The sequence below is a fragment of the Anguilla anguilla genome, chromosome 7 (assembly GCF_013347855.1).
Source record: "Anguilla anguilla isolate fAngAng1 chromosome 7, fAngAng1.pri, whole genome shotgun sequence".
In the NCBI taxonomy this organism is placed as follows: Eukaryota; Metazoa; Chordata; class Actinopteri; order Anguilliformes; family Anguillidae; genus Anguilla; species Anguilla anguilla.
In genome coordinates, this window is record NC_049207.1 from 6,251,927 (window position 1) to 6,267,703 (window position 15,777).

Genomic DNA, 15,777 nt, shown 5'->3' on the forward strand with positions numbered 1-15,777 from the left:
CGCTGTTGAGAATGCCATCAAGTTTCATGCTGAAAAGTGTATGGTGAGCATTCGCTCTGTTTCGCTCACATTCCCATACCACAGTACACACCTGGTGTGCTCGGTCTTCAGGGTCTGGTAGTTGGTCTTATGGTGCTCGCATCGCATCCGCTCGTCAATAAGCATCTTCTGTAGCTCCATGTCGGAGGCTGGCAGAGCAGCTGGTGTGCCAGCCAAGGCACTGAGGTTCGGGAACAGGGGGGTAGACTGTGACATGGCGGGGTGGTTCATCGCGCCCCTAGGGAGCGGTCCGCCTGTGAAAACATGGTATTCTGCTCAAGCCTCAAGCAGATTGTGTAGCCGCTACGTTGACACAGTTAAAACTGTAATCGCATACTTTGTTACTTGGAAACGCGGTTAGCAAAACTGCTAGACTAACGTTAGAAACCTTACGCTACATCATGGCAAGAACAACCCGCAGTCAAGTTTGCAGCGTTTCCTTCTCAGTGTGTTGTGGATACACAACCCGAGGGAATACTTTGGGACTAGCTAGACTTCGTGTGCCGCGTACGTTAGCTTGCTTGCTAATGTTAGATTTCGCTAATCCATTTTAGCTAACTAGCTAGATAGCGGTAACTGACAGGCGAAAGTCCAGCGAATACTCCTTAGACTAATGACTCTAAACGGGGCACGTTGTTAAAATGTAAATCACGCTGACTGTAAGCTAACTTGTTTTAGCTAGCTATCTATTAGTTCTTTTCAACAAATCAACAAAACACAAACTTCAGCTGACGTAGTCGTGATATTGTCAAGCAAAGCTAGTTATCATAGCTAAGTTAACTTACCGAACCACCCCACACAGTCGTCCATGCAACTGAATTAACCTGTGTAGCACAATAAACTAGCTATTATTAAAGTCACTAATGTCATTATTTCATTGGGTGGATACGGACATCTAGCTAATTTAGCTGTCGAATGAGTACAAAACGCAATAACATACTTAAAGATTCAAATAGCGTAAACCACAGACAACGTAATCTGTGTTGTTTTCGCTGTCACTTCTCTATATTTAAAAATGGCGCTTTAACTCCCGCCCGTAAATCACAATTTACCAGTTACCAGATAGAAAACCACCAGTAACACTTAGCAACGTTAATCGTCTAAACGAACACACTTAAAGACCAAAAAAAGCTGCAGAAATCTGCAAGCACGCATGCATTGTTGTGCTTCAGTGTGTTTTTCTCCATGAATCAGTATTGATAAAATATTGCCAAAGCACTAAACAATGCTGTATATAGTTGCTAGGTGTAGTTCATTTATTCAATTGACGGAAGCAGAAACTCTCAGACCTTGGCTGGGTACTCGCCATGGAAATTTCATCCTGATATAATCAGGTCTCGTTCAGGAAACACCAACTGGAGGGAGTGTTAAGGTTGAATTTATAAGGTTGAAGCACAAATTAAAACACAAACCTACTCGTACTCAGAAAAACATCGGTGAAATGTACATTTTTGCAAACTGTAAAAAATGCACAATGTGATTCCCACCACAATGTATAACATTATTCACAGGAAAAGTCTAGACAAGTGCTAATACACACAGCACAGGGCATTAAAGGATACAGGGTTGTCTGTATCCTTTAATGCGCTGTGCTTTTTCCCAGAGGAACATATGTGTTTATACTTTATTCTCTCGATAACCCTCACTTAAGCGCTGGTTCTTCACAGGACAGTGACAGTGTCCTTTTTAGTATCAGTTGACCCTGCTGTGGTGTTGCAGCCACTGAACTGAAATATACGCTCTATGGTAGTACTACAAACCATAGACAAATACAAATTCTATAGAAAACGATCTTGCTTGAACTATGTAACAATGGCATCGTTTAAAATGCAAGCGTCACCTAGTGGTCTTGTTAGGAAATAATCTTTGGCTGATAATGTCTTAGATGTGTATGGGCAAAAATTAGGACCAACTAGAATATCTTACATTTATAGGCTATCTATGCGTTTCCCAAAACGCGTAAAATTCTTTAGAATGCGGCCACAATACATATTCATTCATTATCCTAACGGGTAATTAATCATTTATCAAAATGTCATTGCCAAGAAAATGTGTTTAAAAAATTGAAATAATGGTGCTGATTAGAGTACATTACATTACATTACAGGCATTTAGCAGACGCTCTTATCCAGAGCGACTTACACAACTTTTTACATAGCACTTTACATTGTATCCATTTATACAGCTGGATATATACTGAAGCAAGGTTAAGTACCTTGCTCAAGGGTACAACGGCAGTGTCCTTACCCGGGATTCGAACCCGCGACCTTTCGGTTACAAGCGCAGTTCCTTACCCACTGTGCTACACTCCGTCCTAAAAATGGAGAGTAAGGAGCAAAAGTTGCTGTCCAGAATCCACATATCAGTATTCAACCCTGGATAAAAAGCTAAACTTTATTCTTTATCAATATTTGCATATTTGCTTCAAAAAGGTATAATATTACATGTAAAGATAAGATATTGCAACAATGAACATTACACAGTGAATTCATGATCAAATTTAAGATTTATTACAGTATTTAAAGTCAGCTAAAAAATTATATGTGAAAAAAAAGTTTACGTAGAATAACAAAGTAAAAATCAGATTGAAAGTGTCAGATTTGATACAAAAGCAATCATTACAACATTGTCAAGGAATGTAAACTGCAGTAGTGTTCTGTCGTGAGTCTTCTATGAGCGAGTCGAAGCAGAAGGACTCCTCAGTGAAGCCTGGTGATTTACTCCCCCTGATCAGATGGTTTCGGTCCATATCTCTCACTGTATTGCTCCATGTACGGATGAACCGCTTCCCACACCTGAAAGGAGGTATAGGCGGAAGGATCAGACCCCTTAACTTACCCCATACAGACAGTTATAATCAAATCTGGCACTAAGCCAATACATTACACATAACTACTTTTATGTTCTGACCTGCGTCACCTGAGCATAAAAACAAACCTCTTCCCTGTAAACCTTTTTGCTCAGTTCCACACTGGCTATGCTAACTGCACCTGTCCAAATCCTACTCAGAATTAATTGTGACGCCCCGAGGCCCTATCGGTGCTCCACAGGAGAGCACAAGAAGCACCAGGGCGGCCGGGCCTACCGCCACCGGCGACTGCTGGGGCAAGTGGTGAGTGGGCATTACCTCCCAAATGAGATGTTGGAAGATTTCAGGACCAGGGACAGCAATCCGCAGACCAGGTGAGCTTCCACAGATCAGCACCAAAGACAGGGCTACAGCAGAGTGCAGGTATGTGGAATTTTCCACTCTGCTGCAGCACACCTGAGACTGTTTGAGTCGATTGCCTCACAGACTATAAGAGGCAGCACAAAGGAGTGAGAGGCTGGCTGGGGCTAGAGAGAGAAACTACGCCTGGCTTTTCTCCTCCCCTGTTCCTGGGGTGGTAAGCGGCCATGAGCCAACTTAAAGAGTATGAACTCCATGATTGAAACTTTCAACTGTACATGACTGTGGGATTGGTTGGAACAAAAGGGCTGGCACACTGTCTGACTGTGGGAGTGGTCTCTTCGCGCTGAAAGAACAGAGGGCTGGAGGACAAGTCCTACAAGGCCGGAAGGGGAGAGGAGAGAGGAGACAGACCTGGACCGGGCTGGCCAGTACCCAATCACACACTCCTAACGATCGTTCCCTTTGTCTCTGCAGGAGGAGCGTACTCACTCTGAAGAGGAAGATTGATACCCCGACCGGGAAGAACTTTCAGTTATTTTTTGCTTCCCCTTCCCCCAAGATTTAATACCAATAAATTATTTTTCTGTTAACTGACCCCGGGACTCACTGCACTGGTTCTTGTACTGGTTTGGCAACCGCAACCTCCGTTGGCGAGGAAGGTCACAAAATATATATGTATCTTTCATAGCACGCAGTGTAAATTGATCATAAATCAAATTGTTTTTTAAATGTGTTTTCCCAACACCAGTCACGCAGATCGAGTGCTTGCCTTTTCCTCTCTCAGGAGTTTGTGAACTGCCTCGATGTCAGGATTCATGAAACGGTCACGGTCCCAAGGCCTGATGGGAAGATAAGACAATGGCAGGAAACAGTCAAGGAGTATTCCGGATGTTTCTTTGGAGGTCCAGAACGCTGCTGTTAGAGTTAAGAGTGTTTACCTGACGACCGAGCGTACGAGCCGATGGACTTCCTCCAGCGGGGCTGTGCTCTTCAGGGGTCGATGAAACTCCAGGGCCTGACAGGCAGCCAGTAGCTCAATGGCCAGAACTGCCAGGAAAAAAAAGACGAATGGAAGGAACAGTTTGTATGCTTTATTTAGCTGTATTTATTTTAGTCAGCTTATAGCAGCATGGCTGTGCCTTCTTCTAAAAGACCGTGTTGATGAAACCGTTTAAGTAATGTAAGTCCAGCTATGCCCTCTTGAATGACTTGATAAAATTATATTTTAGACTTGTCTCTGCCTTTTCTTTTTTTGTTGGCTCACCTTGTTCCACATGCTCCACCACTCTCAGGGCCTTCCTGGCTGCCCAGCCACCCATGGACACGTGGTCCTCAGTGGCAGCGCTGGTGGACAAGGAGTCCACAGAAGAAGGGTGGCACAGCACTTTATTCTCTGACACTGAGGGAACAGGGTAGAGTTACTACAGGGAGTTTAGTACAAAAAATGCATACTCATATACTCACACACAAATATATACACACACATGCTCATCCCTCCCACATACTGAACATTCGCAGTCACACACGCACATTGCAAGCATGCAGTGATTCACAGGCATTTTTCCGGATTCAGTTCTGACTGACCTAGAGCCGCAGCTGTACAGTGTGCAATCATGAACCCTGAGTTCAGGCCCCCTTCATTGACCAAGAAGGCGGGCAGCTCGCTCAGAGAGGGGTTACAGAGCCGCTCGATCCTCCTCTCGCTGATGCTGGCCAGCTCGTGGACCCCGATGGCCAGGAAGTCCAGGGCCTACGGGAGTTGTGAATAGGACATTCTTTAATTGTTGTGCTTCAGTGTGTTTTTCTGCATGAATCAGTATTGACAAAATATTGCCAAAGCACTAAAAATGCTGAATATAGTTGCTAGGTGTAGTTCATTTATTCATTTAATGGAAATAGAAACTCTCAGACCTTGGCTGGATACTCGCCATGGAAATTTCCTCCTGATATAATCAGGTCTCGTTCAGGAAAAACCAACTGTAGGAAGTGTTAAGGTTGAATTTATAAGGTTGAAGCACAAATTAAAACGCAAGCCTCAAACTCAAAAAAACATTGGTGAAATGTACATTTTTGCAAACTCTAAAAAATGCATTGCATATGTGATTCCCACCATAATGTATAACATTATTCACAGGAAAAGTCTAGACAAGTGCTAATACACACAGCACAGGGCATTAAAGGATACAGGGTTGTCTGTGGCACTGTTCATCTCAGTGGACAGGATACTCTTGACAAAAGCAACGGTGTCATTGGCCACACCATGGACCTATGAATTGTTGAAAGCAGGGGTTAAAATAGCTTAATATTTTTATTTTTTTATACAAAGCCTCCAAACCAAATATATGCAGCTTATAATGAATTAGCATTTTTGAGTATCAGGAATTTACCAAGACTTTACTCTGTAAAACCAAAAAAGGTTTTAAAAAGAAAAAAATTTGAAAAAGACTGAAAGAGAAGTGGAGACCTGTGGGCTGCATCGCAGGCTGTAGGCATCTTGCACTCGCTGATGTGGTCTGTTTTTCTCTAGACAGGAAATACATCACAGGAAGTGAGACAATGGAGGTGCTGACACCAGCAAAGGTACTAAATCACAATTTGATACAAATTGACATTAATTGGGCATTATTGATTTTGATATCAAGCAATTAATGAATTAGATTTGCATGTACAGGCCCAGTAATTGCAAATGATCCAAAAATATAAATGGATTTTTTTTTAATATGTTAAAGGTCTTTGCTTAACTTGCACACAGTACACTTTAGGCTATTATGAGCAAGCACTGTAACACATTTATATTTAACTTTTTTGCATGACACATGAAATTCTTATTTGATTCGTAAATGTATTTTTCATATGGGCATGCTGAAAAGTGTAAATACAGCTGGGCTACATACAAAATGGCATGTCATTGGCTCCTCTGTCACCATGGAGATATTTAGTCAGCGCTCACCTGTGATCTCGGAGGAGAAGACATCAGAGTCCAGCACGGAGCGGAACCTCCAGGCCACCTGCATCTGCCCCAGGTGTGGCCGCACCGCATGGATATCTACAGGAGAGAGAGAGAGGCCAGGGTGAGCTTCACACCAGCCAATCAGAAGCACACCTGCCCAGGGTGAGCTTCGCACCAGCCAATCAAAAGCACACCTGCCCAGGGTGAGCTTCGCACCAGCCAATCAAAATGAAGCACTTCATAACCGTCCATCAAATGTTGCACATGGGGGCTACAGTAGGCAGAGAACTCCATCGGTCATTCGTGTGTCTGCTGTCTGTCTGCTTGTTGCTATTTTCAGCGGGTGGATTATGGTGTGACAAATTTAATTTCGGCGAGGGCTTTTCAGAAAAAAAAGGCCTACTGTGAACCATCTTGGTTTGACTGAGAACATGGTATGGACCGAATCTACAAAGAAATTGCAAACCTGTTGAGCTCCCAGTGCTAGAAATGGAAAACGCTTGGACCTGAGCAAAAATTCGATCGAGTCTCAATCAGTGTGCTCATTTGTAATTAATTTCCTTTTCAGCTTACCATCTTATTAACTGAATGTGTGCAAAAAAGCTTGGTTGCACAATTTCAGATTTGTTTAAGCCCATTTTGAAGTCCACAAATCCAGCAGATAATGGACATAATAATTGGATGGAGCCTGCCATTAGTGGGAACTTTAATGTGATTACAAGCCATTATCTATAGCAGTGTTTGGGCAGTGATTATGTTCAAATGGAGTTATTGTGAGCCCACTATAACCGACACACCGTATCAATCGATGGAGGCCTCTCTCACCGCTGTCGAAGGCCTTGGTGGTCCCCTTCAGCACCTCCAGGGTGAGCGCAGCGATGATGTCAGCCTGTCTGGCGATGGCCAGGGCTCTTTCCACGGCCTCCGCACCCAGAGACGTGATCATCTGGGTCCCGTTTATCAGAGCCAGGCCCTGGAAGGTCGAGGGGGCGCACAAAAAAAAAACACACAACTTAATCTCACCGAGCCTGGAAAGTTCACCATTGGCACTGAGTAGAGAAGAACTAAGGAGAGAATAACTACGTATACACAGGTACATAAAAATGTATGAAATCAGAAGAGCAGGCTTCAACAATTTAATGGAGGGGAAAAAGCCGTATAAATCCTGTTATTTTATAGGAAGGCCATTAAATAATTTCCATTATTCTTCATGACAGTGACAGTGTTTGGTTAAAAAAAAAAAAAAACTGTGATACACCATGATTTGAAACTGTGATCAAAAAAAAAAAAAATTATTTACAGTGCTTTGGTTAATGCCAACCAGGGACTTAATAGCTTACTAGCTGCTGTAAGGGAGATACGTGTTTCCATGCCGATTATAGCTCGTTAATCTACAGTATGCTGTGAGCTAAGTAGCGTGGGAGAAAGTCACTGGTTTACAGCAGTACGCACACTTCAGCTGCTCTGGCCCTGGTGCTGGTCTCACAGTAGGGACATGGGATCATAGTACAACTGCCAGATTCAAAATAAGTGCTCAATTCTCGGATAGTGCACATGCGCATACACACCCCCACACTCACACATACGCGCGCACACATACACAGGCCCACACTCACACATACGCGCACACACACATACGCACGTACATACACACCCCCACATGCACATACACGTGGGCACGCACACACACACACACACACACGCACACGGTTTACCTCTTTAGGCTTCAGAGAGAGAGGTTTTAGTCCATGAGCCTCCAGCACCTGAACAAAATGAGTCATCTTGAGATTAATATTGAAATTCAAATGAATCACTTATAAAATGACACGATTCCAATGAATGTTGCTCAATCAGCACTGGTGTGCAGTCTGGAATGTAATGTAATGCAGCAGAGTCTATATGCCGCCGTTAAGAAATATCTTATGAATGTTTTTGGTGAGTATGTGTGTGTGTGTGTATGTGTGCATGCGTGTATTTGTTTGTTTCTCTTTCTCCCTGACATTATTTTGTTTTTATGTGTCTTGTGTTTTTGTACCATCACTGACTGGGCTCTCAAACTATTTGGGTGTGATTGCAGCATTGGGCCTACTTGATTTGAATTGTTCTCGTGGAACAGTTTGTGTGGGGCAACATAGCATTTTCAGCTATTGCTCAATAAGCACTGCAGCATGAACTGTATTTTTGCTCAGTGGATTTACCGCGGAGTGTCCAGCTGGTCATAATAAACTTACGCTTTTAGCTTCGCCCCAGCCAGTCTCTGGTGACCACATCTTCCCCTCTCCCATTAGCCCTAGGGCCAGGTGGGACAGCGGGGCGAGGTCTCCGCTGGCACCAACTGTCCCCTTCTCAGGGACGAGGGACAGGCAGGATGCTGTTGAGACAGGACAGGAATCAGTCCGACGGTGATCTACGCCATCACGAAGCGCTGTCGGGAAATTACGGAGTCGGTCTCAGGGTTACCGTTGAAAGCGTCGATAATCGCGTGGAGGGCTTCCAAGGAGATGCCGCTGTGCCCTTTGGCCAGGACGTTGATCCTCAGAGCCAGAAGCATCCTGGTTCTCTCGGGGCTCAGCGGACTGCCCACACCTGCTCTCAAAGTGTGGGTTAAAAGAGTGAGGGGGAAAAGCCTTGCGATCAAGTTTATGACAGGCATTGAGCAGTTAAATTAAGCAAATATATAGCAATTGTGCATTAAAATGCCGAAATAAGTCGCGTTTAAGTTCGTACCCTGCAGAAGCTGTGTTAACTTAACTTAACCTTTCACTGCGAGACTCACCTAAACATTTGACCAGGGGTGTCCAAACTTTTGCATACCACAACGATTCTGCAGGAGCCGTCAAGCTATTTTATTTTCATTACATGCTTGTTTTAAAATGCATGTAATTTGCGATTATGCACTTTTTTCCAGTGAAATATTTGCATATCTGTTTATTTCTTAAATGGCATCCGCTGCTTAAGTCTTTTCTCCTGCCAGGGCCCCCGACCTCAGAACCTCAAATTGGTATTTGTTTATGTTTGAATGGCAGCATGATCTTTCTTTGCATGATTTATTAAAAATTGCAAGTTGTGCAAAATAAGTCTGGCTGAGAGCAATGTATTAGGTGGACACAAATGCATACCTGCTGCATGTGAGCGGACCAGGTTTTCCTGCAGCTCCCTGCATGGGGACGAAGATGAAATGAAAATAAGATTTAAAAAATGAATGAATGTGCTGTTTCGGTTTCTTTCAACTGCTGTTTTCTCACATCTCACAGTTTTCTATCCTTATCAAAATCACATTCTTCTCACCGATGCGTATCAGAGTCAGTAAAATTCTGCACCTAAACAATTAACATAAATGTAAAACAGGTAAAATGGTAGGTGACAAACTTACTTGAGTTTGTCCTTTGATATGACTGTATTGGCATGTTTTCCAAAACCTGTGTTGATTCCATAAACAACTGAAAGAGAGAAAGAAAGAGAGAGAGAGAGAGAGAGGTTGGCAGAAGAAGAATTTCACATAAAACTGACTGTCAGTCGATAATTACACGTGTGAACAGTTGTGAAGTTTGTTTACCTTTGTCTTGTGCAATGATATTATCAACAATTTCTCTAGCCCGCTTCACTCCTTCCTCTGCCTCTGGGGTCAACTAAAACACAAATGAATTTGTCGGCAACATGAGCAAATGGAACAGATTTATTTCAAAAAGCGAGAAACAGCCAAATATATTTCACTTTTTACTCATGGATTTTTTAAATATAAAGCAATGTTCACCTTTATCCTGAGGAGCCCCTTTCCCAAGCTAATCAGGTCTTCTGTAGTGAGACTGTTTCCATCCAGGGAAATACACTGCTGGAGATGTCAAATCCAGAAGACACGTCTTACAAACGGCACATTCATTAAAAGCGAAAGCATAATAGACATAAATTAATACATCACAGACTACAGTATTATGAGAACAGAAATTCTGAAGAAACACACTTTTTGCAAAGCCATGGTTCTTTGGGGGGTTGAAGATAGTCCAGAGGTTTGATGTCTTTAAACAACTGCAAGTGAAAAACAATATGTTCATTTTATTTTGCTTATGCAAAAAAATAATTTCAATGTCTCATGATTAACTAAAGGATATCCAGGATTGGTCCTAGAAAAAAAAAATGTTCCACCTTAACTTTATCTTCAGCTCAAATTAAATTAAAACTTTCATACCTGGACTTCAGGTGAAAGTATGCGATAAAGTACTTGAAATCCTGTCCCTTTGAGAAGTGCCTGGTTTCAACACATACCATAAGAAAGCGCATGTAAAAATGTGTGAACCAAACAGGTTTTGTAGGTATTCAGATAATTTTATTGGCACTATTTCTCCATCAAGTTGTATAATGAAAGTTACGTCATCACTGGGAATGCTCATACAGTCATTCAGCAAACCAGTAAATCATAAAGAGAGTGACACTGTACTGTGCTGTAGCATGCAGACATGCTAGCCCAAGTATGGAGATAAATAAGGTTTCAATATTTACCATTACACCGATCTGTTTTAGCTTGTTAAAAACTGTGGTACCATATTTCATATTTTATAACCACCTAGCTTCATGCTCGCAGTATGTACAAATGTAAGTACACATGCCAACTTATTGTGGCTTTAGTATACCACCACAGTTCGTCTAACAGTCAAGATTTCTTTGTGTGTCAGCTGATAATTTACAGGTAGTAAATTACTAGCTTACGTGTAGATGGTTCTTTTTGTCTCCAGACCCCTTCCCAGATCAAATCACTTGCTAAATTCCCCATGGTTGACACTTCATACAGACAACATGAATTTGTTGCAGGTGCCAGTTTCTCTCTCTCTTTGTTTTATGTGTCTTATGTTTGTTTTGAAATCACAAATGAAAGTGAAATACTTCATTTGCAAATCACAGATATAAGGTAAATATTTGAATTTTCTGGATAAACATTGACATAATTGTAATATGTATATCTAAATACATGTATTCATTTTAGGACAAAATATGGAAAGTAAACTTTATTTTGAAAACAACTTCATACCTTTCACCTTACCTTTTCCTGCTGTTTCTCCAGAGGGCTTATCCAGATAAGTAGTGCAGAACCATAACTTCACATCTATATATACGGTTCTTCGGTCAGGTGACATGCAGAAAAAGGATCCACCCAGTTCCTGAAAGAGTCACCATTGGGTGCTTCTGAAAAATGGCTCCTGGCGGTTTTTTTCATCCAGCAATAAATAACATTAGAAAGGTTTTCTACTTTTTTTTAGTACCTGTGACACAGGTTGTACTGGGTGAAAAGAGCTGAGGCACCTTGACGTGCGGCTCCTGACAAAGGAACCCAGGTGGAAATTCCAGCTTGGTTCCAGAACTGGTCCAGGTGGTCTTAGGCTGGTTTGGAGATGGTCAATTTGGCAATAAGATGATTTCCTCCGGGGTGATTGATATCTTTAAGTCGAGCATGTTATCTGTTACAATTAGGTTTCATAATAGCAAACCCGAAACACCTCCAAGATGATATCTCTGCTCAAACATTTGTAAGTTCAAAGAATAATTAACCCTACAGTGACACTTGGCTAAAAGTGTTGAGACTGGAACATCATGATAATATTTGACTGCTGATTGTAAATATTCCTGGCTCAGTGAATTTTTGAGGAGGTATTAAGTAATTCTTTGAAAAGAAAATGGTTCTGTGGAAGTAACTGGTTGGACAGGCCAAGCATGTTTCAATCAATTTAGGTTACTACACAAGTTTGAGGATATTAAGGAGGAAAAACTCTTACGTAACTTAACTTACATATCACTGGTGAATTCTGATTGAATGTATGCATATACTCGTTCTAGAATTTTGAAACTGCAATATCATATTTTATAGTGCCTATAACCCCCCTGTTATATTTGTGAATCAGTTATGTTCCCAGATCAATTTTGGCCTGGTATGGTTTAACCACCTCCCCATTGTCATGAGAAATATTTTGCATTCCAGTTGTATTCTACCTTACTTACATTCTAGTCACTCATCTACAACTATGAGATTGACATTGACTTTGGGTTTTTCATTCTTTACAGTACATATAAACCTAATTTATTGCATAGCGCACGGCTCAGTTTCATAACCTTATTGATTAATGGTAAATGTACTGCATTTATATACAGTAGTGCTTTTATCCAAAGCGCTTTACAATTGATGCCTCTCATTCATCCATTCACACACACACTCACACACCAACGGTGAAAGGCTGCCTTGCAAGGTACCAATCAGCTCATTGGGAGCAGTTAGGGGTTAAGTGTCTTGCTCAGGGACACTTCAACACGCCCAGGGCGGGTGATCGAACCGGCAACCCTCCGACTACCAGACAACTGCTTTTACCTCCTGAGCTATTATATTTATACTATTACGCCACGATAGATGTAGGATGTAGGATATATTTGCCACGATAGAATACATCCATCCATCCATTATATAGACCAGCTTATCCTGGGCAGGGTCGCTGGAGGTGCTGGAGCCTATCCCAGCATGCATTGGGCGAGAGGCAGGAATACACCCTGGACAGGCTGCCAATATCGCAGGGCACGCTCACCATTCACTGACACACTCATACCTAATGGGCAATTTTAGAGTCTCCAATTAGCCTCTTCAAACTGTTGGATCGACAGTTTTATCAAAATGTACAACTGACAACCAGATAAATTAAGAAATTTACTGAGTTACAACAAATATTCACGTCTAATCTAAAGACAAGTTCTGCTACCTTAAAACAATTGACAAAGGTTACAGAAATGAGAAGTCACACAAGTAACATATTTTGGTGTTTGCTAAAACTCAAATGGTAACACAGTTCATGAACAATTTTAAATATTGCAAACTGGATTAAAAGGGAGATATTATGAAGTAAATTTTTAGTCTCTATACAGCTTAGAGGAAAATCCTCAAACTAAATGAAACCTAGCAGGTCTTCCTCTCCCTCCTCTAGATTTTAGATCTGCTGGTATTCATTAGCTAGCAGTTCTGACTGATTGAGGACTGATTGACTTCTCACTTGAAGAAAAAGCAGGCATTCCCCAAACCCTCGGCACCAACTCCATGACACTACAACTTAAATCACCATCTTCGTGTTAAAGTGTTACATTTTGACCGTTGGCTGGAAGTGAGCATAAACCAAAGCAAGCAGATATGTTTCAATGGTATGAGCTGTAATAGTGTATACTTTCCTGGTGTGCTACTAAAGGGCGTTGAGAAGAATGTGCCAATGTGAGTCAAGTCAAGAAAAGTCAAGTCAAGTTTGTTTATAAAGCACATTTAAAAACAACAGAAGCTGACCAAAGTGCTGTACAATGAAAAAGACGCCCAATATGAGTAATTTAAGACGCCCAAACTGACAAAAGATCAGCACATCTCAATAAAATTTGACTGCATTATGCAAAAAAAAATTGTTTATTGTTATTATTTTACATATAAAATGATGTTGAACAGTCAGTTACATCAACATCAGTAAGTATTGTGAGCCTGGTCTTGTTACGTTCCAGGTGAAAATTCCATCTTGGTTCAAGCCCTGCTTTTTCAGCTGATTTTGCATAATACTTTCTGGCATGGGAATATTGTTTGACTGGTCTGGTGCCATTATTCATGTAAATTAAGTGAATCATGTATGTTCTCCTATATCGTAAGTTGCCCTGGATAACAGCATTTGCTAAATGAATGTATTGTAATCCCTGGTGGAGATTTTAGCTACCAAGATGAAACCACCTGGATGTACAGTAGCTTCTTCTCAACCTTACGGTGGCTCTGAAGTCCAAAACACAAAAACAAAAAGAAAACGCAAAAACAAAAACTTTCGGCCCAGAGGTGCAGATGCAACATACAAAAACAAAAAGGAGTGGTCCTGAGGTGCAGATGCAACATACAAAAACTAAAAACATGCAGCCCTGAAGTGCAAAACACAAATACACAAAGAAAATGCAAAAACAAAAAGGAGCAGCCCTGAGGTGCAAAACACAAACATACAAAAACAAAAATGTGCAGCCCTGAGGTGCAGATGCAACATACAAAAACAAAAACTAGTAGCCCCGAAGTGCACTGTTGCACTTCAGGGCTACTAGTTTTTGTTTTGTATGTAAATTTGTTTTGTACAAATTTACAATCAGATCGCTTGTAAATTTGTAATCAGGCCTCACTTCAAGCTTAAGAACTTAGCCATAGATTTACTGGCGGGAACTAGACTTGATGCTCATGGCTGTGGGTAGCAGCTATTTTATGATCTAACTGGATTTTATTAGACCCGTGTTTGTATTTGTCATTTCCAATGACCTTGGTTAGGCACTAATTGCATGTCGCTTTGGATAGAAGTCTCTGCCAAATAAAATGTATTCTAAATTAAGGGGGCAATATGCATTTTCAGTTATATTTCATCAACTATCGCCAGCTCCAAAATAATGCTTTTTTTTTCTTTCTTTTTTTTTGCAATTTCCTTAGAAAGCCAAGTAGCTTTTGTTGTAGTGCTGGTAGTTTACTTAGTGACATCCCACTGTCCCCAGGGAGGGGCGCCATGGAAACCGGCATCAACCAATCACCTGAGGGAAAATATGAGATCACTGCTTTTTTTCCCCCTCTTGTCATTACTACACCACTGATTATGACTGTGCAGGGCTACATCCAGAAAATAACTTCCCCGCTGATGAGGACTGAAATTACCCACTTCATTTCAAAGGATGATTCATCACCAGCTGGGCCAGGTAATGCATTAACAGGGCTTTTCAGAGTGACGCTTGCCATTCTTCCTGCAGTGCCGTGATCCCATTAGGCACCATTTTTTTCACATGTAATGCTGTATCATTAATCCATTATTTAATTAGTTCACATTTTAGCTCATCACAAGTAACATCAGTGAGTGTGCCGTATGAGTGAGTGAGTGAGTGAGTATTGGCAGCAGAGACAGGAAGGAGATAATATACCTTTGATGTTCTGCACTTAATTAGATGTGTTGACCCCTTTGGTGCATGGCAAGGCATGGCACCTTACTGGTGAGGACCCAAATGCCATTGTTAAATTTGGTAACCTTGCGTCAATGTGACATACACACTAGTACAACATTTTCCAAAAGCAATCCAACTTTTATTTAAATAAAATAAGCACACACTTCAGGCAAACTTTATAAAAGGAATGGGATTTATTTACTGTTTGAAAAAAGTTTACCTGGAACCCAAGGTCCAGATTTCCCCGAGATGTACAAATCCATTTCCATGAGGAAAAAAAATAATATTCCTGATGCTCAAGCCACAAAAAAAACAAACAAAAAAAAAAAACAAAGAAATAATATTCCCTGGGACAGATTTAATGCGAACATTGACCAAACTGGCCAATCACTGTATAAAAATGAAATGACACAACCAGACAGCCCAGCTTTGAGGCCTGGTTTTCCCAATAGCGCTGTGGCACCCAACCTTGTTCCTCAGGATCTGAGGTCCTGTAATTTTCCATTCGAACGCTAACAAAGCGCACCACGTCCAACAGCTAGAGACCTCTCGTTGGGCTGCTAATAAGCAGAGACAGGCGTGCCGAATCAGAGTTGAAATGAAAACATACAGGACGTTAGATCTCCAGGAACAGCACTGGTCACCACTGCTCTAGGACATT

The 15,777-nt window shown here is 41.5% G+C and overlaps 1 protein-coding gene across 8 annotated transcripts; it reads right to left on the reverse strand.

Moving 5' to 3' along the window:
• Positions 1-2,419: 2,419 nt before the first annotated feature.
• On the reverse strand, positions 2,420-11,368 carry LOC118231792 (histidine ammonia-lyase-like). Of its 8 annotated transcripts, none has more exons than XM_035426043.1 (20): positions 11,197-11,368; positions 10,348-10,407; positions 10,123-10,187; positions 9,916-9,990; positions 9,718-9,790; positions 9,535-9,601; positions 9,281-9,318; positions 8,622-8,747; positions 8,393-8,532; positions 7,877-7,924; positions 6,987-7,134; positions 6,162-6,257; positions 5,676-5,734; positions 5,397-5,477; positions 5,123-5,188; positions 4,796-4,961; positions 4,476-4,610; positions 4,150-4,258; positions 3,981-4,050; positions 2,420-2,834 (listed from the first exon to the last, which is right to left on the reverse strand). In XM_035426043.1, exons 3-20 carry the CDS (start codon positions 10,135-10,137, stop codon positions 2,757-2,759), a joined length of 1,590 nt encoding a protein of 529 aa, XP_035281934.1. In that variant the 5' UTR covers positions 10,138-10,187; positions 10,348-10,407; positions 11,197-11,368; the 3' UTR covers positions 2,420-2,756. The 8 variants fall into 8 exon arrangements, with proteins under 8 accessions (XP_035281934.1, XP_035281929.1, XP_035281931.1 ...); XM_035426038.1 differs by having other exon boundaries at positions 9,916-9,993; XM_035426040.1 differs by having other exon boundaries at positions 9,916-9,993; positions 11,185-11,368.
• Positions 11,369-15,777: the final 4,409 nt, after the last annotated feature.

What these genes read in the sequence shown, in the direction of transcription:
- LOC118231792 (XM_035426039.1), bottom strand. An exon ending in AGGGGCTCCTCAGGATAAAG is followed by an intron (nt 9,791 to 9,915) that starts GTGAACATTGCT and finishes TTTGTGTTTTAG; the next exon opens with TTGACCCCAGAGGCAGAGGA. An exon ending in GGTGGAGCATGTGGAACAAG is followed by an intron (nt 4,259 to 4,475) that starts GTGAGCCAACAA and finishes TTTTCCTGGCAG; the next exon opens with TTCTGGCCATTGAGCTACTG.